The sequence below is a fragment of the Buteo buteo genome, chromosome 27 (assembly GCF_964188355.1).
Source record: "Buteo buteo chromosome 27, bButBut1.hap1.1, whole genome shotgun sequence".
Lineage (NCBI taxonomy): Eukaryota > Metazoa > Chordata > Aves > Accipitriformes > Accipitridae > Buteo > Buteo buteo.
Genome location: NC_134197.1, coordinates 3684250 through 3706797, shown reverse-complemented (window position 1 = coordinate 3706797; position 22548 = coordinate 3684250). Strand labels below are relative to the sequence as shown.

The following is a 22548-nucleotide window of genomic DNA, read 5'->3' as shown; positions in this document are numbered from 1 at the left end:
GGTGCTGTTGACCTGGAGATGCTCCAGCCTCTCCTTCCCCATCCCGCTTGGCACTCGGCCACCGTTTCCCAGCCCTGCCCGAGCTCTGGTGGATCTCGCGGGGGTCTCGGGGAAGCCGCCTCTCTCCTCACTCCTGTGTATGTTTGATTTCCATGCAATCCCAGGAAAAACTTCTCTTTGAAACTATCCGTGCTGAAGCCCAGGTTGGAAAACTGTGTTCTCTCCTGTATTAACGTTTTGTGGTTTGTATATCTCGTGATTCACTGCATGCTTCTCCTTTTCTGCACCTCGGATGGGAAGTCCTGCAGTTTCCATTTATTTTTCTTTTCTTTTTCCCCCCCCTTTTTTTTTTTCTTTAAATAAAAGCCAGAGAGAAGGGAAGAAGCAACCTGGTCTTGACACTTGATTTCCCCACACTGGTATCTTCCGATGTGACTAGATATGAAGATGAAGACCAAGGAAATTTGAGGGGACTTGTCTGCCTTTAAAGAGCCAGATATATTTACAGCCTAACAGGTTACTGCACCACGGTAGTCCTGTGTTCACTGTCTTTGCATCTGCTCCAAGCCCACGTGAAGTGGTTTGACTTGGCTTACCCTTGCGAGAGGGTCCAAGAGCAGGTACCAGTTGGGCAGTAATTTGTTATGCTGCATAAATAGACTGTGAATCTCAATCCTGAGCTGGGGAAAAGGAAATTATAGGTGCACTTCTGTCGTTTTCCACCGAGCTGGTTTTGGATGGGGTAGAGTCTGGCATGGGTTAGTCACTTTGCTGAGAAGTTGTTGCTGTGAGCTGAAGGGCTGCACTGTCTGTGAAGCAGGGCTGTGTTCACCCGGTGCCTGCTTGCAAGCCCTTTGCCGCGGCGTGGGGCATTCCAGCCCATCCCACCTGGCTTTGGGCACGTCATTAACATCCACACCTGGGGAGCGTCTTGTGAACAGGGCTGCTGGAAAGCTGAAGGACAGACTGCCAAAGGCTCATGATGGAGAGGTGGCAAACGTCTGCATAGCGTGGCCAGGGTGCAGGAGGGACGTTAGTCTGGGTGCTTGGCTGTGCCGGGAGGGCAGTGGTGTTTGCCCCGTCCCTGGGACCGGTCCGACTCCACACACTCCTGCAGCCCTCTGCTGTGTCTCTCGTTAACCTGCTGCCATGTCTCCAGCAAGCCAAACACACTTTTTCTCGGTTACTCAAGTCCTAATTACTGTTTATATTGCTGCGTGTGTCAGCACCCGGGGCGGGGGGGGGCAGATGCTGCACTGCTCCCTGCCCTCAGCAGTGCCCTGCAGTCTGCAGAGACGCTAATTACACTCTGCTAACGATGACCGTGCAGATACAAAATACCCACAAGAAAGAAGGTGGCTGCTTCAGCGCTGGGTCCTTGTTCAGCTCGTGGCCCCAGTGAGGCTGAGCTCCCCAGCGCTCCCCCAGTTCCCTGCAGCCTTTGTGTGCTTCTCGCACGCTGCCGCAGCGTGCTCGGCTCGCAGCTTGCACCACTCCCACAGCCACCCATATTAAAAAACCCAACTTTTTGTTTTGACCTATAAATACCATTGCGAGGCAAAGATACCCCCCCCCCATGTGATGTGAATTAATTTGTCTGGGATGGAGGAGATGTGAAATGCTTGAGCAGAATTAATAGCCGTGGGGTATTTGCAGGAGATGAAATGAGAAACTTTGGGTCAGTCTTCTGAGTATCTTAACTCAGTTCCCAGCGGCCGTCCCCCTGCTCCCTGACACACATCCCATTCCCTTTGGAAAGCAACAGAGGAGAAATGAGCTCACGAGAGTTGTCACCTCTAGAAATGCCGAGATTCTTCCATGTGGTATTTAGAGCAGCACAATTTCTGTCTCTCAACAATGTCCGAGGGGCCCCAGGACCCCTTTTTTTCCTAGCGCTTTTCTCCATTTTAAGACTCCATCTCATCCCCGCTTTACTTATTTAAAATGCAGCTGTAATCACTAACTGACTCCAGATTGAGCGCCTGGCTGTGGAGTCATGCAATATCTTCTAATGGTTGAGGAGTGAGGACGTTTCATCGTGGTGCCTTTTGGGTTTATTTTATTAGCTGCAAGTGACAGAGCTGAAGAAGGAATTATCTCTGAGCTGGTTTTAGCCTGTAACTGCCAGAGTTTCTTGAAACCCAGCTCTACTGAGCCCGTGGTTTGATCGTGGATGAAAGTGCATCGGAAGATACTAGCCCCGGACCCGTGCAGAGTCATCTCTTTGCTCCATTCTTTGTTTTGGGCATATGCACATACGTGAGGTTGTTGGCTGCGGGAGCTGGGGTGTGTTACCAAGGCAGGAGGAGAAGCCGTGTTGCTGCTGCTCCCTCCCGCTCGCAGCAGTCTCAGTGCATGCGATCCCGTGGGTCAGAGCCCCGTTATAGCCGTGATCCGCCTGCAGCGAAGGGCCCGGGGACCTGCTTTCCAGCTCTTCCCACTGCGCCCTTCTAGAAAGCTTGTGGAGGCTGCGCTGGAGGCTGGAGCCCGGGGGGATGCTGTGGGTGTACTGGAAGGGGGGAAGAGCTAAGAGTCAGCCTGAGCAGCAGGGCTGTGCCTCGGGAGGCATCTCGGGGGCTTCTGATAGCAAAGAGGGTTCAGCAAATGCCTGCCGCTCTCTCAGGATGGGCTTCCTCTGCAAAGTTAGCATACTGCTATTTTCTTTTTTTAATTTCGATCTGCATGTTACAAGGCTGGCATGTCTACGTTGAATAAGCTAATACTGCATTATGGATTATCCTTAGGTTGGAAACGGTATTGCCTTCCCCTGTTAACTTTCCCTGCTTGATGAGTATGTTTCCCCTCTCAACCTACCACCTTCTAACTCAGCACTAAAAATCATTCCTTGCTTGAGAAACCGGCATTTTCAGTGACTTCCATGGTGTGCTGAATAACTCTTGCTCTCCTTGCTGCACCGACAACTGCACATACGTCGTGCAGCCCCCGTGCCGGGGCGGCTGCCCGTAAGGCTGGTTTCCCTGGGGGAGATCTGTGCCTTCAGTGCAGATAGTGGCACGGAGAAGTTTTCGACCCGTTCATAACCCCAACTTTGCCAAGCTCGAGGAAAAACTTCCCCCTGTTACCCAAGACCTCTGGGAGCTGCTCTGTGCTTCTCCGCCCCGCAGCTCTGAAGCCAGACTGACTTTGGTGGGACTGGTGGCATCTTCCCCGCAAGCACGTGATTATGGCCGCATCGACCGGCGTCTGTGCATGGAGCCCTGGAGCTGGTGGGCCCCGGAGGAGCTTTCGAAGCCTCTTCCCCACCTGGCACGACGGTTCGGGGTCGCTGCCTCGGCCACGGGCTGCTGCTGGGTCGTGGTTGCCGGCCCTGGGGTGGCCGCCGAGGAGATGCGAGGTCGGGATCGGCTGCTCTCCGGGGGTCCGGGGGGTGCCCAGGAGCAGCCGGGGCCGCTTGCACCATGGCTTTGCACACCAGCGTGATCCCCGGGGAAGGGCAGCGGCGGCTCCTGCGCCCGAGAGGTGATGGGAGACGGAGGGGGCAGGGGGGGCACCCACGTGGCATTGGCTTGGGCTTCCAGCAGCCCCTTTCCACCCAGCTCTTCAAGGCATGCGTGGGAGTGCCCGGCCGTCTGGAGCACCCACTGACGCTTTCCTTCACCCTCTCTCTGTCCTCGCAGCTCCCTGCCAGAAGAGAAAAGCAAAACAAGCTCTTCCTTCGAGACTGGTCCAAAGCCGAGTGAGAAGCCGGATGCGGAGCAAGCTGAGCTGGACCCGGAGCAGAAGCGGAGCCGTGCCCGGGAGCGCCGGCGAGAAGGACGGTCCAAGACCTTTGACTGGGCTGAATTTCGCCCCATCCAGCAAGCCCTGGCGCAGGAGCGTGCAAACGCTGCAGACTCCTCCAAGAGCGGCTCCGCCGCCTTCCCCAGGGATGCCAGTGCCACCGATGCCGACCCGGGAGAGCTGGAGCGGGAACGGGCCCGGCGGCGAGAAGAACGGCGCAAGCGCTTCGAGATGATCGATGCCGTGGACGGGGCAGGATCGGAAGAAGCACTGAGAATGGAGGTGGACCGGATCCTGCCCGTCCCGGCAGACATCAAACCGCAGAACGTCCACGTGGAGATCGAGCAGCGCTGGCACCAGGTGGAGACCACCCCGTTGCGGGAGGAGAAGCAGATCCCCATCGCGCCCCTCCACCTCGCCCACACCGAGGACCGGGACGAGGGGCTGACAAAGCAGCACTTGACCACACTGCTGGAGAAGGAGGTAAAGTCGGGTGCGTGGGGTGCAGGCTGCCTGCCGAAATGGCCTTCAGGCCACTGCGGGAATTGTAGGAAGCCTGAGCAAGGCTTAAAAAAGATGCATTTATTCCTGCTTTGTAATAGCAACGAGTGGGGATGCTGTAGGTTCCCCTGGGGAGCTGGCAGGGCACAGATCCACGTCCGTTCCCGTTCAGCCCTGCTGACAGCTTTCATGTTCCCACGGCTGCAGAAAGAGCTGTTCTTGCAAGAGTGGTACTTCATTACCCCCTCCCAGCCAACACAGCCTACGCTTCTGTTGGTCGTTAGCCAGCCTGCCTCTGATGAGATGGGTACGATTGATGTGTATCAGCCAGACTCTAAATTCAAATTCATAATTCTGTGTGCCTCTGCAGCTGTAGAGATTTGGGTCTTCAGTTACGTCTGCAAAACTATAAACTGGCTTGAGTTGTAGCACACACCACAAAGGTTCCCTTTTTGTGGAGCATACATTAAACAATCTTATGATTTTAGGAAAAGAAAGGAGACTCAGCTTGCTTGGAAGAGGTCCATGCCTGGGATAACAAAGGTGGTTGTTTGTTGGGATTAAGGTGTATTAGCAGGAATGAAAGGGGTGCAGGCGTGGAGTAAGCAGGAGTATCACCGATCTGAACCGGGCTGGGATTTGCTGGGGTCATGCCTGGCACGAGCTGGTGCCGTTCATCCTTTGCTGCAGTGAGCTTTAGGAATTAAACTAACGCATAACTTAGTTCTTTCAGAGGGGAGGGATTTTGCCTGGCAAAATGAAACACAGATCCCAGAGCAGAGCAAAGCAGCGGTGCCATCAAAAGCCCCGTTCATTCTGCTCTACGTCCCCTCCACGCCGCTTGCTCCTTATGGCTGATCCCCTGCCCACTCCTTGGATGCTGTCTTTGTTCGTGTCCTTCCAGCTGGAGCAGAAGCAGAAGGAGGCCCTAGAGCTCCTGGAGCAGAACCGGCACCTGCAGGACCAGCTGAAAGTGGCACTGGGCCGGGAGCAGAGCGCCCGGGAGGGCTACGTGTTGCAGGTAGGAGAGTGGGGAGGAGAGAGAAATCCGTCTTCCTCTGTGTCCGAGGGGGACCCTGGTGGGCTTCAGTCCTGCGTGTTTGTGGGGGCATACTGGTTGACGCAGAGGTGTGTACCACTGAGTGGGCTCCACGATATTTGACCTTCTTGCAAATATTGCTAATTCTGTAGTCTTACCAGGATCATCTGCTTAAGAAAACCTCTGATCTGGGATGCAGTAGACAGAAGATAGCATTACCTACTAGTGTCCCCAAGGGAAAACAAAACACAGCCATGGTAGACAGATGGGACCTCAGCGAAGTCCACCTCTGATCCATCCTATAATGTGTTTGCTTATGCAACAGCTGTTTCCCCCTTTCTGTGCCCCAGATATTCCCCTCAGGCAGTGGGGTGCACATAAGGCTTTGTAAGCATCTAGTAGCCCAGCAGTTGCTCCTGGCTGGGGAGTTTGTGTGGCGGTTCCATGGGCAAGCACAGCACATGCAGGCATATCTCCCAGGCACGTTCCCCACAGCCAGAGTGGGATTTGCACGGGGATGACCTGTTGTCTTGGATCACTTTGGTGGTTTCTTCTGTTTCAAGATGCCTTGCCTCAGCAACGCCTAGAAGTGTGTTTGGGAGGTTCTGGCAAAAGAGGCGAGAGAGTCTCTTGGGAAGCCTTTCCTCCCCTCCTCCAAACAAAATGGACTTTCTCCAGCCCTTTCTCTGGGAGCACCCGTGCCTGGAGGAGCCGTGATGCCTGCAGGGCAGCTTCTGCCTGCTCTCATGGGTCCGTGGTCCTGTTTTGTGCAGAGGCAGCATTTTGACCTGCTCAAATCTACTTGGCCAAACTGGCTCCGGATCGAAGTGGCCGTGCGTGGCCACACGCTACGCTCCCATGGCAGCAAACCCGGTGTTGATGCTGAACCTTGCCTCCTTATTTCTCACGGGAGAAATTTCCCCTGAAGAAGTTACACAGGCAGTGGAGCCAGCCCAGGTAGGGGGGCATCTTGCCTTCCTTGCTGGTGATCTCCTTGGAGGAGTTATTAATGCATTTATTTCTGGAGTCCCCAAGCTGACAGTGCTTGCTCGATTGGAGGAGTTCCATTTTCACTTGGCAGTGTTGGAAGAGTAACTAACTCCCACTTCCCTGGGGCAAAGGCATCCGACCTCCCTTTGCCTGGAGCCTGAAAAAATCAGGGAATGGGGCTAAAAGCTGGATGCCAAATCTACTGTCAGATTGGCCTTGTTGAAGTTGGCCGTAGCGCCTCAATAAGAGGAGGGGGGGCAAGAAGGGAAGTCTGCAGAAGGGCTGAGCAAATCATTACTCCAGTGAGAAGTGACCCAAACGTTGACCTAGAAGTTGGAGAGGGTTTTTGGAAGGGTTGGAGGCTTTTGCTTGCTCCAGTCTAATTGTTCTGGGGATTTCCCTTCTGTTTCCCCGGGAACAGAGGGATTAAAGTTCTGAAGCAGAAGGGAGTAACCCCACCAAACCCTGCTGGGGTGGAGGGAGTGGAATCGCTGGGGGAGTTTCTGCAGCCCCAAACTGCGAGCAAACATCACAGCATTTTTTTTTGGACAGACCCTCTGAATTTTATGTGCCCCCCACCTCCATCATGCCTAATTTCAGAGAGGTTCCTACATTGTCCGCGGGGAGGGACGATGAAGGAGCCTGACTGCTGCCAGCCCATCCCTCTGGAACTGCCCAGGGGGGCACCAAGCCCTCCTTGGCAGCATGAGCATCCCTGTACGGACCCCCAACCACTGCCCTGACATAAAAGAGTGCACGTTTCATAAGGCAGCCACTGAGATACCCACCCCGATGCATGTGCCGTGCACCAAAGCCTCTCCGGCCTCGTGTAACCCCTCTCTCGCTCTGAGCTTCCTCGGGATGGGGTACCCCAACTTCGGAGCGGAGGAACGGCGGGGGCTCCTGCTCCTTGCAAAGGGACCGGAGACATCCCCTGGCTCCGATCACGGCGGGCGGGAGGGGTCACGTACTAACACGTCCCGGGCGGATGTTCTTGCATGTTTTTGGTGTAAAGCATGAAATTTAACTTAACGTAACTGAGTGTCACATCTGTGGGCTTTCCTTATCAGCAACCAGAGTACAGCAAGGCAGGCCAAATTCCTAGGCTTAACGCTGTGCTTCTCTCGCCTCTTCCTGTCTGTGTATTTTTTTTAAAGATACATAATTTCTGTCGCCTTTTGCATGACTCTCTCTGTGAGTTTTCTCTTTGCATGCTACATTGCTTTGGTTTGAATCTCACAAAGGTTGGTTTCTTTTATTTTACATTCTCATCACACCTTTTCCCTCCCTTCACTTGTCGGGCTTTTTATTTTGTCCTTTGTTGGTTTTTTTGCAGGTAGAGAAATTAGATCCTCCCTAGTCTTAAACTTTAGCATAACAACATCTCTTTAATGCGATGAGCAGCCACTAAGTCCTGTCTGGCAGTCACAGAAATGACATCGCCACGCCGGCTGTCCTGTCTCCCTGCGTTTGGGTGCGATATGATGTCATTTGCTGTCACCTCACTTCCTGTTGTTGCTTTTGGTCGGTAGGACTGTGTTACCTGAACTGTGCACTTTTTGTTTCACAACAAAACGAACAAACACACTAAAAAAGCAGTTCCTTTCTTCTCGACCTGTTCCCATCCCCTCCTCCTTCTCACCCTTCCCATTTTTCTCTTGTCCGTCTGTCTCTGTTTGACTGCTGGTGTTTCTTTTTCATTGTTTTTTTGGTTCTATTTGATTTTGGTTTTTTTTTTTTCCTTTTAGCCTGTTACTGTACAGCTGTTTTGATGTTGTGGTCCATGTTTTCTGTTACTGGAAAGCAGTTGTCGCTCATTAAAAAAAAAAAAAAAAAAAGTTGGTTAAAACAAACAAAAAAATTGTGCCAAGAACAAATCATCCCAATTGGAGCATGTGGGTAGCAGCCAAATCGCTGCGAGGAGCTTTTCCGTGGCCTGCCTGGCCAGAGGTGTGACACTCAGAAGGGAGAGCCAAGAGTGTTACTAATCTAGTATTTAATCAATTTTTTTAAGACCGAGGTGGCCGCCTCGCCATCAGGTGCCTGGCAGAGGCTCCACAAAGTCAACCAAGACCTCCAAAGTGAGCTGGAAGCCCAATGCCAGCGTCAAGAGCTGATCAATCAGCAGATTCAGTCGCTGAAGCGCAGCTACGCCGAGGCCAAGGACGTGATCCGGCACCACGAAGCCGAGATTCAGAGCCTGCAGGCGAGGCTCAGTAACGCGGCGGCCGAGCTCTCCATCAAGGAGCAGACCCTGGCCAAGCTCAAGAGCGACCTGAGGAGCGAAAAAGAGAAAGCCAAAGAGCAGCTGGAGGAGTGGCAGCACGGCGAGGCCACGCTCAGCTCCCAGCTGAAGGCCAGCGAGCAGAAGCTGAAGAGCGCGGAGGCTCTGCTCCTGGAGAAGACCCAGGAGCTGCGGGACCTGGAGATGCAGCAGGCTTTGCAGAGGGACCATCAGAAAGAGGTGCAGCGGCTCCAAGACAGGATCGCGGACCTGAGCAGGCAGCTGAATGCCAGCGAGCAAACGCGGATCCTCATGGAGGAGAAGCTGCAGAAGAATTACGAGGCTTTGCTGGAGAGCTGCGAGAGGGAAAAGCAGGTTTTAATACGGAGTCTGAAGGAGGTGGAGGATAAGGCCAACGAGTACGAGAACCAGCTGCAAAACAGAGAGCAGCAAATGGAGATCCTACAGAAGGAGAAGCTGAGTGCAAAGTTTGAAGGCAGCGAGCTTGTCCACCAGCTGGAGGAGCAGCTGGTGATGAAGGAGGCCAGCATCCAGAAACTCGCAGAGCACATCAAGGAGCTCGAAAGAGAGAGAGATCAGATCAAGTGTCGGTTCCACGAGCTCATGAATCAGGTTGCCGAGTCAGATAACGAAGTTGCAAAGCTGCAAGAAAAGTTGAAAATGGAAGAGACCAACTATCACAATCTGGAACAATCATTCGAGGAGGTGTCGGATCAGTTCCAGGGTGTGCAGAAGGTGCTGAAAGAAAAAGAAGAAGAGCTGAGACACGTTAAGGAAATGCACTTGAGAATTGTGGAGAAGAAAGATCAAGATCTCAGTGAGGCTTTGGTTAAAATGGTTGCTTTAGATAGCAGTTTAGAGGAGACTAAAATAAAGCTAAGGGCCAAGGAGGAGGCTTTAAAGAAATTAGCTAGTGTCGGCACAGGTCCATGTACTGAGGAGGCAGAAGACCTTGGCCCCAGTCTCGAGGGTGGCGAAAGTCATCCATCCCCGCTGGGGCAGCCTCTGCAAACTCAGGATGTCCTCCCAGCTCTGACTTGCTCACTGAAGGAGGAGGAGGAGGAGGAGGTTCTTGAGACCAGCCAGAGGCAAGCGGAGGAATTCGGCTCCCCATCCAAAGCTGTAGAGCTCCAGGACCAAGAGCTGGTTCAGAAAGCCTTAGCAAAGCCTGATGTAGGAATCATGGGGGCCAAGAGGCAAAGAATCCGTTTCTCGAGCATCCAGTGCCAAAAATACATCCATCCGGATGGATCAGAGAAAAACTGGACAAGCAGTACCTCTTCAGACACGAGCCAAGACAGATCGCTGTCTGAAGAAAGCATGTCATCAGAGCCAGCTCTTGGTTACCCATCGTCAGGGACAAGCGACTCCGAGACCTATCTCTCAATCATCCATTCCCTGGAAACTAAACTTTATATTACAGAGGAAAAACTCAAAGATGTAACGATGAAGCTTGAAAGCCAGCACGGCCATAATCAGGAGACACTCATCGCCCTCCACCATCAGTGGGCCAGCACAGAGTCTCAGCTGCGGGAACAACTTCAGACCAGCTTATCCCAAGTCAGTGCTTTGATCTCACAGCTGGAGAGTGAGAGGCAGGAAAAGTTCAAGCTCATAGAAAATCATGTTAGCGAGCTGGGAGGTTTCCAAATGAAAAATGATCAAGCGCTGACTTGCTTAGAGAAGTGCAGGGAGCAACTAAGATCTTTGCCCAAATCAGACAAAGAAAAAGAGGGTGATTTGTTCCTTGTTACTCTGTCCAGCATGGAAACAACCTTATCAAACGCAATCCAAGCCTTGAGAGGGGCGCCAGTCCCCTCGGAGTATCAGCAGAGTGAAAGCCTTATCGTGGAAAGCCCTGCTCCAGAAGGAGGTTTTTTGGGAGAAGAGGAGCACGTCTCCAAGGAGCAGCGAGTGGAAATGTTTGACGCCGGCCAGCTGAGATGGCTTTCTGAGAGAGTGGCATTTGAGGCCTCTCTCATCAACCAAATAGCGGAGTCTTTGAAAAGTGCAAGCTCTGAGATATCTCGGCTTCTGAGAGAGATCCAGGGAACGGCTGAGGTGGTTTTGTTGGAGCCGGCAAATGTTTCTCATACAGCCATCGATTTGGCCAGCGTCCTATCTAAGAAGCTGCTGCTGGAAGGGGAGTTCTGGAGCCAGGTGGAGGAGCTGAGAGTGCACTTGAGCACCAGAGAAGGAGAAGCCGAGGGCAAAACAGAAACAACAGGTTTGGGCTTTTCTCCCTGTTTTCTCAGTGCTGTAGCAGACGCTACATTGATCAAGGCAGAACTTGGGTTTGTCGCACAGAAAATGAGAGAATCTTTCCATCAGAGATTAAAAACAATCGAAGAAGACCTCCATAATACCAAAACAGCTCTCCAGCAGCATAAATGCATGTTGGAGGAGATCATCAAAGCGTACAGGACTCCTGATTTTGACAGAGTTATGCACCAGATTTCTGAAGCACTTGAAATTCAAAAAGATGCTTCAGAAAGAACCCAAACCTCCTGGGACGGGAGCTGTCTCCAAATGGTGCCGTGTCAGGAATTAGCCAAGGTGGAGGAGATGGGCAGCCTGCCAGACCATAGTAGTGAAGCTCTTGTTTCCATTCAGGAAGATCTTGCCCAACAACTAAAGGACAAATCAAATGTTCTGAAGGAGATATCTGTTGCCTTACTCTCTCTGCCTCCTGAGGAGGCAATGAGAGACTGTCAGAAGCTCCTGAAGATATCTCAGAGTCTTTCATATCATTCGTGCATGGGAGACCTTGAACGGTATTCTTCTTTGTTAGTCCACGATGCAATTGTTCAGGCTCAGGTTTGTTATGCTGCTTGCAAAGTCCGACTGGAGTACGAGAGAGAGATGAAGTCCTACAAGGAGTCCTTACAGAGCATGGACGCGCTTTGCCAGGAGCGCGTGAAGACGGTCTCTCTCCTTCGGGACGAGTATGAAGACTTGCTTAGAAAGCAGCAGGGTGAGTATGGCGAGGTGATCGCCATGCTCGAAAGGGAGAACGCCGATCTCAAAGCGAAGGTGTCCCAGCTTGACAGTCAGCGAAGGCTCTTGGAGGAAGAAGAGCGTAATCACAGCAAGAGCTTGAGTGAGTTACAGGGACGGTACGAGGAGGAGATTCGAAACGTGATAGAGCAACTCAACAGGACAGAGGATGCTCTGAAGGCCGAGAGGACGGAGGGCCTCAACCAGCTGGACGCCATTGTCCGTGACAAGCAGAACATGGAGCGGTATCACCTGGAGCAGATGCAAATGCTGGAGGACAAGTTCCAAGCCAAGATCAAGGAGCTGCAGGTCATCCATGGCGAGGAGCTGCAGGCGCTGCAGGAGCACTACAGCCAGAACCTGCAGCGTCTGCAGGAGACCCTCGACGAGTACCAGAGGCAGCACCCGGAGGCGTCCCCCGCGGTGGGTCCGGGCGGTGGGGACGCCTGGGCGGACGGTGAGGCGGGTGGCACCGGGCAGGGTCCCGGCGATGACCCGGACTCCATGCACGGCCTGAGGGAACGCATCCAGGAGCTGGAGGCCCAGATGAACGTCATGAGGGACGAGCTGGAGAACAAGCATCTGGAGGGGAACGCGTCCACCTTGAGGGAAAAGTACCAGAAAGACTTTGAAAACTTAAAGGTCTTGATACGTTTAACGCTTTACGCTTTCCACAGCTGAGTGTAAGGGAGGGTCCGTTCGGTCCCGGGGTTTGCTTGCCAAACCGAGGGGCATCCCCCGAAAGAGCCAGCATGCCGAAGCGAGCCCCAGAGTGTTAGAAAGGCCTCTGTAAAGCATGACGTTTTCCTTTCCTCCATGCTGGGGTATTCTAAATGCATTGCTGAGGGCTTGGGGGGGCTGTTGATTATTGGAGGCGGTCTCTGCGTGTAGAGGGAGGGAGAGTTTCAAACTAGTTTGATAATGTCACGCTCTCTTTCAATATGAAGACCGTAGTGTTTCTCCTCATACCCGAGGCATACATTTCATTCGTGACTTCCCTTTAAAACTATTCCTCAGCTCCTGTCTTCCCCAGTCTGATCAAATCTCCAGTTTGTCTCTGCTGCCCTCAAAAGTGCAGGATGAAATGGAAACTTAATGCTTTCAAAATGTATGTTCCTGGGGGAAGTAGCTGCAAACAGATTCCAAATTCTGTAGCAAAGCAAAGCTCCTCTGCACGAGGCTGCAAGGAGAACGTCCCTGGTGGTGTACACCAGTGATTCTTTACACAACAAACAGTGCACAGTTACGGGAAACCCGGGCTAGGTGCAGGAAAACCCAGTGGCAATTGAAATGCCATCATTCGGATTGCTCCACCAGTCAGACTGGCTGTAAAACTAACCTGAGATGGTACAGCGTCTAAAAAAACCTCTTGGGTTTGGTGTTTCGCTTTTGATCGGAGAGCATTTCCAGTTAGGAAGTGGGTTTAGGGCAGCAGAGGACTCTCGGAAGCACCAAGAGAGGCTTCCAGGTTGAACAGGCAGCCGAAAGGGCAGCGATGCAGCCTGTGCGCAGAGGCTTTCATGGAGCAGTCGTTCTTCAAGAGTCCGCAAAAACGTGGGAGAGCTTGCTTCCAGCCACGAGATCCTCAGCGGGCATTTGGGCTGGGGGTAAAGCGTGGCTCAGCTCCAGCCAGAAGCTGGTTTTAGCCTGGGGAGAGCAGGAGTTCTGCTGCATCCCATCAGGCACGAATCGGGAGTCCAGGGGAGGGAGAGCTGCTGGGGAGATCGGAGTGAAGTGGTGGTGTTCACTGAATGCTGTCTCCTCCATCTTAGCCCTTAGGAAGGAAAAGCCCCTCTTAAACCCCCCGCTCAGGTCAGCGGGACACAAGGTAACACCTTGTCCTGCAAACCAGGCACCAAACAGGGTCGCTTGTACCGGGGGATGTTCTTGCTTTGCCAGAAGCAAAAAGGCAAGAACCAAAATAGAGGCTGAAAAATAACAACAGGGAATGAACCTGACGTCCCGCCTGTGTTTTCAACTTTGCTCTACCAAAACTTGCAGTTTGCCTGGTGGGAAGGCAAGCAGCATCTTCTGGGCAGAGGGTCCAGGAGGAGAACAGGACGAAGCAGCCTGTTTGTGCGTCTTTGTAGGAAGCAGAGGGACAGACAGCAAAACAGAAACTTCCCTTGGTTAGAAAGCTAACCAGCTGATTGCAAACCTGTCCAATTTATAGGTTTAAATGTGCTTGATTATTCTCTTCTGAACCTGATGGGGAATGTAACATCAGTAACAGGAGATACTGGTTTGTACATGTTCAAATGTCCTGGATTTATAGCAATGCATTTACAATACATTAAATACTGACTCTACAGCCAGACCTATGGAGGAGCATTCACCATTTTCCTCCAGTGTTAGAGGTGTAATGAAGAATCCTGCAAGGTTGCTTCGTGCCACTCTGTAGTCAGCCAAGTCCAGACAGGTTCTGGCACTGAGTTACGAGGTTCAAAAAAAACCAAGGCTGAGAAAGTGAAGAATGCCTCAGGATTAAAACTTAAAGGGGAGGAGAAAAAGCACCAGAGCTGAAAATTGGGAATGAGGATGGCATAGGTTACAGAGCATTAGACAACGAAGTGATGCTGAGGAGTGTAGGTCAGTGGTGTTAGACTGTCGTGAGCAGTTCTGTCACTGGGGGAGTGAATCTGCTCCCCTTAAATTTCCCATGGAGTCCCAGTGGTCCCTAGGTGACAGTTCTCACTTCCCCTGGAAAACGTGACTGTGAATCAAGAAGAAATCCATTGAGACCAGGAAATAAAGCCAGCCTGTGACGTTAAGAGCCCAGTGCCGTTCTTGGCGTCAGGGTTGCCCCCAGACGTCTGACGGGGCTCGTGCACTGCATCCCTGGTGCCTGCCCCTTCCCGGCTCGTGGCTTGAGCCTGCCTGTGGCTTTGCTGTCCTGCCTCTGTCCTGCAGCCGTGTGTCCGTCCAGGATCCTGATGCGGTTGTCGGGGCAGCCAGGCTGGCAGCTGAACTGGTAACAGGCTTTTGCATTTGTCCCACTGCAGAGGCAGGAGCGGGGTCTGTGCCTGGGGCAGGACTGGGCTGGAATTCAGGATTTCACAGCTGGTGACTCCTGAATCCCCAGAGCGCTGCTCCCATATCCTGGCCTAAGTTCAATCCTAGTAATGCAATTAGCAAATAATTGCCTATGTGGCATTTGAAGCAATACTCAGTTGGGAATTAAGGTCCCGTTGCTGTCACAAGTCTTTTGTTTTCCACCCCAGAGGTGGCCGCATAAAATCAGGCATTGTAAAAGAGAGCAGAAGGGGCACGGTAGCCTTTTTCTTGTTTTTAACGTAAATTTGCATTCCCCAATCGGGTCTGACCCCAGACCTACCCTGTCCTTCCCTTTCACCGGAGCTGTCAGGGGTCGAGCCGACAGGACAAGCTCTGGCCTCACGAGGTCCATCCTCAGCCAGGTCCTCCGTGGTTGGGGAGGGAGAAGACCCCCACGATGGAACTTGGGTGCCGACCTTCCCTCTGGTGTGCAGCTCCTGGCGGGCTCACCGCCGCTGTGATGCCGACCCCACGTTCCCGGGCCAACACCTTGCCCTCGTCCCTTTTGCAGGCAACATGTGAAAGGGGCTTTGCAGCCATGGAGGAGACACACCAGAAGAAGATCGAGGACCTGCAGCGGCAGCACCAGCGGGAGCTGGAGAAGCTGCGGGAGGAGAAAGACCGCCTGCTGGCAGAAGAAACGGCTGCCACCATTTCAGGTATGGGGACACGCCTGAGGGTCCCCCACGGTGGGGGATATTGATGGGGACATGGGGAGAGCATTTGGTCTGGTGGGGAGGAGCAGAGCGTGGGATGGGATGAGGGCTGGGTGCGGATCACAGGGAGATGGGAAGGGGTTGGTGGGAGAGACGTTTTGGATGGAGATCCATCTCCTGGTCTTTCTCCAGGCTTGGTACCCGTATCCTTGGCTGTAGTGGGGTCCGATCCGTTTTCCATTTCATCTCAGAAAGGCATTAGTCATTCCTGTGGTTAAATTATTGCCGATTCCACACTGAATTGATTCTTCAGTGCCCCGGGGAGTTTTAAAGCACTGGAGCCCAGGGTCTCTGCATTATGAGTCCCACAGTTCAGGAAGAAACATGTGAATTGGACAATCATTTGGGCTTTATTAAGAAGTGAGCTTTGCGGAAGCCCCTTTGCCACTTTGCAGCCAGGGGCACAGACTGAAGGGGCTGCAAAGCAGTGGGGGGCTCGCTGGGATGACTTGGTTCTTGTTCCTTTAAAAAGAAAAACAAACAAAAAAACACCTCCAAAAAAAACCCCCATCCTTGGGCAACACAGTGTTGGGTGCTAACGCTGTGCGGTCCCATACAGCCATCGAAGCCATGAAGAACGCACACCGGGAAGAGTTGGAGCGAGAGCTGGAGAAGTCCCAGCGCTCCCAGATCAGCAGCGTCAATGCCGACATCGAGGCCCTCCGAAGGCAATACCTGTAAGACCGTTGTTGTCCTCTGTCTGTTGCTGTGTCTTGCAGGGAGATCGCATGTGTGGGAGACCCCTTTCTCCTTTTTAATTTTGGCAATGAGTTAGGGGCAGCCCTGTCATCGCAGTGACCTCTTCCCTTGGTCCTGACCTGGCTGTGCCCATCAGAGGCTCCTGGTTGCCTGCAATCTTTCAGGCTCCAGGCGAATGTCCCCCCCCCAAATTCAGCTGCTTTATGGTCACCAGAAGTAGCAGATGTGCAGACACAGTGCTGCTTTTTTTGCTTAACCACATCTAACCAGGTGAGGAGAAAGCACTTAGCTTTTCATGGCAAGGCTGTCCTCATGTGGGAGCTGCGCAAAACAGCCAGGCAGCTTTATGAACCTTAATGCATCTACGTAGATATGTGTAGGTGTGCAAATACACCCAGTCCCAAGTGCCCAGAGCAAACCTGATAGATCTCAGCTCAGTTTTTGGAAACCCGAGGAAGTCCTGCCATTTACCTCCTAGAGAAAGACCTCCCGTCCCCTTTGGTGCCCAAGCACCGCTGTGCCAGGAGAGGGAAGGGCTGGCTTGCTCTGGGCTTGAGGTTTTTCCCAAAATGAGTACGCAAGTCCTCCTCCTCAGTGCTTAGATCCCTGTTGGGTTGTCCTGGGGCGCTGGAGGAAGAGTGGGCACGGGTGGGTGTCTGCGGGGAGGGCGCTACCCGGCGTGTGTTTTGCCAGGGAGGAGCTGCAGTCGGTGCAGCGGGAGCTGGAGGTGCTTTCGGAGCAGTATTCGCAGAAGTGTTTGGAGAACGCCCACCTGGCGCAGGCGCTGGAGGCTGAGAGGCAGGCCCTCCGCCAGTGCCAGCGGGAGAACCAGGAGCTCAACGCCCACAACCAGGTGAGGGTCCCCGCCGTAGCCGGGGCAGGCAGGGGGGTCACGGGCCGACGGGCAGCGCGGTGGGCTCCGCGCCGAGCCGTAGCCGTGCTTCCCCCTTCCCACAACGGCTCTCCTCCTCTTCCCAGGAGCTGAATAACCGCCTGGCTGCGGAGATCACGCGATTGCGGACCCTGCTGACCGGGGAGGGTGGGGGAGAGGCTGCTGGATCGCCTCTCACGCAGGGCAAGGACGCCTACGAGCTGGAGGTGAGCTCTGCCGCTGCTGTGCCGAAGGGGCAGCGTTGGTGGGCACAAGTGCCTGTGGACCCCCGGGAGCATGCCACAGCCATCCATCCCTCCACGCATCGGCTCCGCTTGGCTGCTCAGCAGTGTGCATTGTGGGGTGCGGTGGGACCAGGAGCTTTTGGAGTCCTAATCTGCCGTCCTCACCATGTCGAGCCAGACACCTGCTCTTCCTTCTCCTGCCCCTGCTTGTCCCCTGGGATCCAGTCCACTTAAAGCAGTGGGGACAGAAACCAAGGGGTGTGCAGGGGACACATCAGCGGTGCAAGTTTCCGAGACACCCAGGAGTAATTTTCTTGTGTGAACCAGAAGACGGGTGAACCAGCAGCTTTGCAGTGCTGGCGTGGGGCTGAGCCTCCAGCCCTGGCTCGGTTGTTACCGGGCACAGCGGGCGAGCATCTCGGGATCGTGCTGCATCTGCTCGGGTGCGAACACGCGCTGCTTTTGTTCCCACAGGTCCTGCTGCGGGTCAAAGAATCAGAAATCCAGTACCTGAAGCAGGAGATCAGCTCCCTCAAAGACGAGCTGCAGACAGCACTGAGGGTAATGCCAGGGCCATTTCTGCAAATCCTCTTATGGGCTGTGCTCTGCTCCTCTGTGTTTGTGCTTAGATTTCAGCTCACTTATACCTGGATTTGAAACAATACTTAATTTTTCCCCTGAATGGAATTGAATACCCATTTTGGTGTCTTTAGTAAAGCACTTCAACGCCTGTATCAGCTTAGGACTTACCCAACAAGGGAGGCCACGTGGGAAAACATCCCCTTCAGTGTTTTTTCCCCATTTCCTGTCACATCAGATTTAAGTGGCAAAAATAATCAGTGTTAGAGATCTGCCCAGCCTCCCAGCATCAGATCTGGTTTGCTCTGGATGGCCTCTTTGCCCAGGCCATTTCTGGGAATTCTGCTTGAATTCTGTGTCTTTGCTAAAATTAAAACCCACAAACAAGTAATCCTGTAACGAAGGAGCTGCATGCACGGGTAGCGCTGTATGCTTGCTGCTGGGCTCACAGCTTTCTGCCTGTCTTAAGTCCCGTACCGCTGTTAGACGCGGCTTCGAGAGCGTGTGTGAAATGCGTGCATTGCCCTGGCCGAGCGTTTCTACCCGCTGCCGGCTCTTCTTCCGTCAGCATTTGCCAAGCTCCTCTTCAGCGCATTGACAAACCCCTCGGCTCCAGCTGTCTGTCTGACGCCATTGGGTTGTTCTTGTTCCTTTGCCAGGATAAGAAATACGCCAGCGACAAGTACAAAGACATCTACACGGAGCTGAGCATCGTGAAGGCCAAGGCAGACTGTGATATCAGCAGGTTGAAAGAGCAGCTGAAAGCAGCCACAGAAGCTCAGGGAGAGAAATCCCCTGTGAACACCACTGTATCAGGATATGGTCAGTCCTCCTCCAGCAGCTCTAAGAATCACGGGTTTCCCAAGCTAACACATGCATCCTGGCATACAAAGCCCTTGTGCAGTAACGAGTCCGAGCGTGGGACTTGGCATGGTGCTCTTTTGCTGTTTCATGCTGCTTCTCACCTCCACTCCTTGCAGACGGTCTCACCAGAGCTGCCCTCCCGTGGCAGTTCCTCCTTCCAGCCCACAGATGGGAAGCTGATGGGCTTTGAAAGCCTTCTGGCATTTTGCATTGGGAAAACCTTGTGCTGCACGTGGTGCAGGGGAGCAGAGACCCCCGAGAGTCCCCTCTGCCCTTACGGGGCACTTGCCTGGGCTGGGAGGGCAGAATTGCCCCAGCCCTGCTCCTTGCAAGAAAGCAGTGGGCACCATGCTAATGCCATTTCTTTTTCTTCTTCCCAGATATTATGAAATCAAAAAGCAACCCTGATTTCTTGAAGAAAGACAGATCCAGTGTTAGCCGGCAACTAAGGAATATCAGGTCAAAGGTGAGCTCAGATCTCCTGCCCCGTGTGATGGGAATGCCCAGCGTTACTCTCCAGTGGGGGTCCCAGGTGGGAACAAACTGGTAGGGGAAGAAAACTGAGAATTTCCCAGTCACTAGTGCTAGCCTGGATGGCACTGGGAAGAAAAGCGAGCTTTCGACTGCAAAACAGCTGGCCCACGATGCCCGGCAGGGCACACATACTCCTGACCCTGCTGAGATCGAGGTGTGAAGCTGCTCCCCGCTTGAAAAAAATTATGAAGTTCACCCTGTTCTTTGGTCTTTCACAGGAGGACTCTCCCAGTATTTGCTCCCTGTTTTCAGTTGAAATTTAGGTGGTGTCAATAGGCGGAAATGTGCACATCATTCTAGGGTTCAGTGTTCACCACTGCAAGACTTTTGGTCTTTGTATGGAACAACGATGCCTTGGTCCTGGGGATATTTAACACACGCTTTGCTTGTGTGTTAACATGGTGCAGATGGCCCTGCGTTTCCCTGGCCGTTCTGTAGTTGCTCTTGCTCCCAAAGCCCAGTGATGCTGTGCCAAGCTCACCTGCTTGGCCTGCTGACAGCCAGAGTTAACATCGTGTTACACACTGGCTGTTGCTGTGGGACCTCGGGGATAAAAAGGGCAAATAAAGCCGCTCAGAAGTCATCGTTAAACATAGGTCAGCTGGAAGGAAGATCAGCATGGGCAAAACCTGCTTTGCCTCTCACCACTGGATACCTGGTGTCTCATGCTGATGTTTGAAGTGGTTGGGACCTTGGGCAGAGCGAGAAGCCGGGCAGGCAAAAGGCTTCTTAGCTCTTCCCCATGCTGGGGAAACGGTCACCACCCGAGCTCTGCAGGTCAGCAGCTTGGGGTGTCTGCGCTGCACCCAGTAAATACAGAGAGCATCTCTCTGCATTTTCAGGGGCAGCGCAGACCTGCTGGGCCAGGTCTGACGTTGAGTCTCCCTTCGCCACTTCAACTCAGACCGCTCACCGTGTTGGTCCCCCCGTGTGTGTTGCTTGGTGGGAGAAGGAGGAGAGGAGAGCAAGCATGGGCTCTGCCTGGGCGCGCTGCCTGCTCGCATCGCTGCCGGGGCGGGGGGGCTGGGGCTGTGCGAACGCCAATGCAATTAGGATTTATGAGCTTCTTGTTTTGTTTTGTTTTTCTTTATTTTGCTTTTTCCTCCAACAGTCCGTTATTGAGCAGGTCTCATGGGATAACTGAAATGAACCCGAGTCCAGGTTCCCTGCCACGTAGGTAAACAAACCGGCACCCACCAAGCGACGCAGCTGCCCACTGGAGCGGCACACTTTTGCATGCACTGCTCACACCTCCATGGCAAACGAGAGCCCTTCTTCTTTTAATGACTGACTGGTTTATTTACGGCAAATTATTTTACTGGGGGAGGGGGAAGGGGAGGGAAGAAGTCAGCGTACCCAAGATCCATATGAAATGCAGTCTTTCTGGCTCTTCCCTGGGGAATATGGCTTTCTCGTCTTCCTGCTCCTCCCACCCTCGCCAACACAGCTAACCGTCACGGAGAGGATTTGGACACGGTGGGGCACATTTTCCTGTTTGCTGTGTTGGGAGTGCGGGACGCTGAGTGTGCATGCTTGAATGACTCTGCATGCCTCAGACTAAACTTCAGCAACATCCAGGTCTTGTAGGAAAAATAGCCGTTTTGCTGTTAGCCAGGCGGAGGAGTGGGTCAGTGATGCCTGTAAATGCCTTTCCCACAAAGGCTTGTAGCATGTGAAATGGTGGCCCCCGTCTCAGCTGCAGAGGGGATGTCCTGGGCTGCCCTAAATTTCCCTTACCCATAATCGCTGCTGCTTTAGGTTGATCCATGCCTGAGCAAAAGAGTCTTCCTTGCCCAATAACCTCCTCCTCCTGCTCTCCAGGCTTCCTACAGCTCCCCGGTGTCCACCCCGCTGCTCTCCATCCCTTGGCGCTGCGCCTTCATCCCACACGCTGGTCTGAGACTTCCGAGCTCATCCAGCAAAAGGAGGGACCTGATGAGAAATGGGGCCGATCCTAATGACCCAGATATCTCAAATAACTGGAGCAATAGTTAATTCACTGGCCCATGGTAAAGACTGAGGTTAGAACACCTGCAGAGGGAGGTTAGAGAAAAGAGGGGAGATCCCCAGCACGGTGGCAGAGGGGTGGCTGGAGAGCCCCAGGAAGTCTAATGGAGGATCCCTTTATCACAGATTTCATCCTACATTAGTCTCCCTTCATCAGGCTCCCCTCATCGGCAACTCAAATAGGTTGTGAGACTGCCTAAGGGGTAAACTTGCTGGAATTTGTACCATCAGGCAGAATAGTCTAATGGTTTCTGTTGTCTCCTTTCATCTAATGAGAAATCAGATGTACAGACTGGAATGCACGGGTTGCTGCCCATTTTAAGAGGCCCAAAGTAAACTTCCTTTAGGAAGTGTGTGCTCAGAGACTCACATCCCAAGAGACTCTGCTGCCTGTTGAAAAGAAAGCATACAGCATTTGTAAATTCAAACCAATCCATTTTAGTGCTTTCATTTCCGTGCTGCTTCCCAAAGCCGTTCTGTATTTGTGGGCCTGTGGGAGGAGAAACATTTAAAGAAATACAGTAACCATGGGAATCTGCACAGCCTCGGGGCAAGTTTATCATGGAGTCCTGCCTTGATAAACACATGTTAAACAAAACTCAGCCCAAAAGTCTAACCTGCTGCTCTGATCATACGGTCCTCTGGCACCACGATCAGAGAAATAAAAGCGAGAGGGGCGATGGCTGCCTGTTAACAGAAGGGGCTTTGCGTTCAGGTCTGTGCCTTTTGAAGCTGCCACATCTTGGTCTGTAAAGCAAATACAGTGCTTTACAGCACTGCGGGGTGCAGGCAGGCAGATACCAGAGCAGGTACAGCCCGGCAGTGAAAGCCTTTGCAGCGCGTAGGGGCAGAGCCATTGCTCTGTGGCCCTGGCTGTTGGTTAGGGAGATGTCTGTGCCTCCTCAAAAGAAGCAAGCAGGGACAACTCACTGTCTGATGCTCTGCTCCCCTGAAGCTCTTATGGCACAGCTTTGGGGCTGCAGGAGCTAGGGAAGGCTGGCTTTAGGCTTGTGCACCTCCTCGGGCTAGTTTCAGGTTAAAGCTGTTGTACAGGGGGCAAGCAGTTTGCTCCTGGGTTTCTGCCCCTCACATGGCTCTTCTCCTGGGTCCCCACATGTAGGCGAGAGATTTCACAGATCCAAATGCCGAGGGCTAGCGGGGCGGGCTTTTCTGTTGGCTAGCTGAGTGTCGTGCTTTGAAATCTGGATGCTGCATCTGAACTGGATCAGCCATCAGATCCTGCTAGACCTGAAGCAAGCATTTAGCGAGTCCTCTGTCTAACCCTGTGCAGTAGAGGCAGCTTTGGCTTGGGAGAGCCCCCAGGCTGGGGTTAGAGAAAGGGTGGGATTGTCGCTGGCAACAAAAATGCAGTTTCCAGGGCTGCTTGAGCAAAGCCTGCACGTTGACCAGAGCCAGGACCATCCCAGACGGACGCACGTTCAGTCAGTGCCGCAGTGGCACGGGCA

At 53.1% G+C, this 22548-nt stretch overlaps 1 protein-coding gene across 7 annotated transcripts in view; it reads left to right on the top strand.

The window, feature by feature from the left end:
- Positions 1 to 22548, top strand: part of MPRIP (myosin phosphatase Rho interacting protein) — an 88399-nt gene that overhangs the window by 57583 nt on the left and 8268 nt on the right. For 3 of the 7 annotated variants that reach the window (XM_075058901.1, XM_075058898.1, XM_075058897.1), the window contains 10 exons: positions 3639 to 4224; positions 5147 to 5263; positions 8286 to 12155; positions 15079 to 15226; positions 15843 to 15960; positions 16676 to 16835; positions 16961 to 17080; positions 17573 to 17659; positions 18337 to 18499; positions 18922 to 19007. In XM_075058901.1, the coding sequence (XP_074915002.1) occupies positions 3639 to 4224; positions 5147 to 5263; positions 8286 to 12155; positions 15079 to 15226; positions 15843 to 15960; positions 16676 to 16835; positions 16961 to 17080; positions 17573 to 17659; positions 18337 to 18499; positions 18922 to 19007 (5455 nt within the window). Of the gene's footprint in view, positions 1 to 3638; positions 4225 to 5146; positions 5264 to 8285; positions 12156 to 15078; positions 15227 to 15842; positions 15961 to 16675; positions 16836 to 16960; positions 17081 to 17572; positions 17660 to 18336; positions 18500 to 18921; positions 19008 to 20186; positions 20253 to 22548 lie in introns of all 7 variants that reach the window. The other 4 variants (XM_075058900.1, XM_075058899.1, XM_075058903.1 and 1 more) reach the window with 4 other exon arrangements.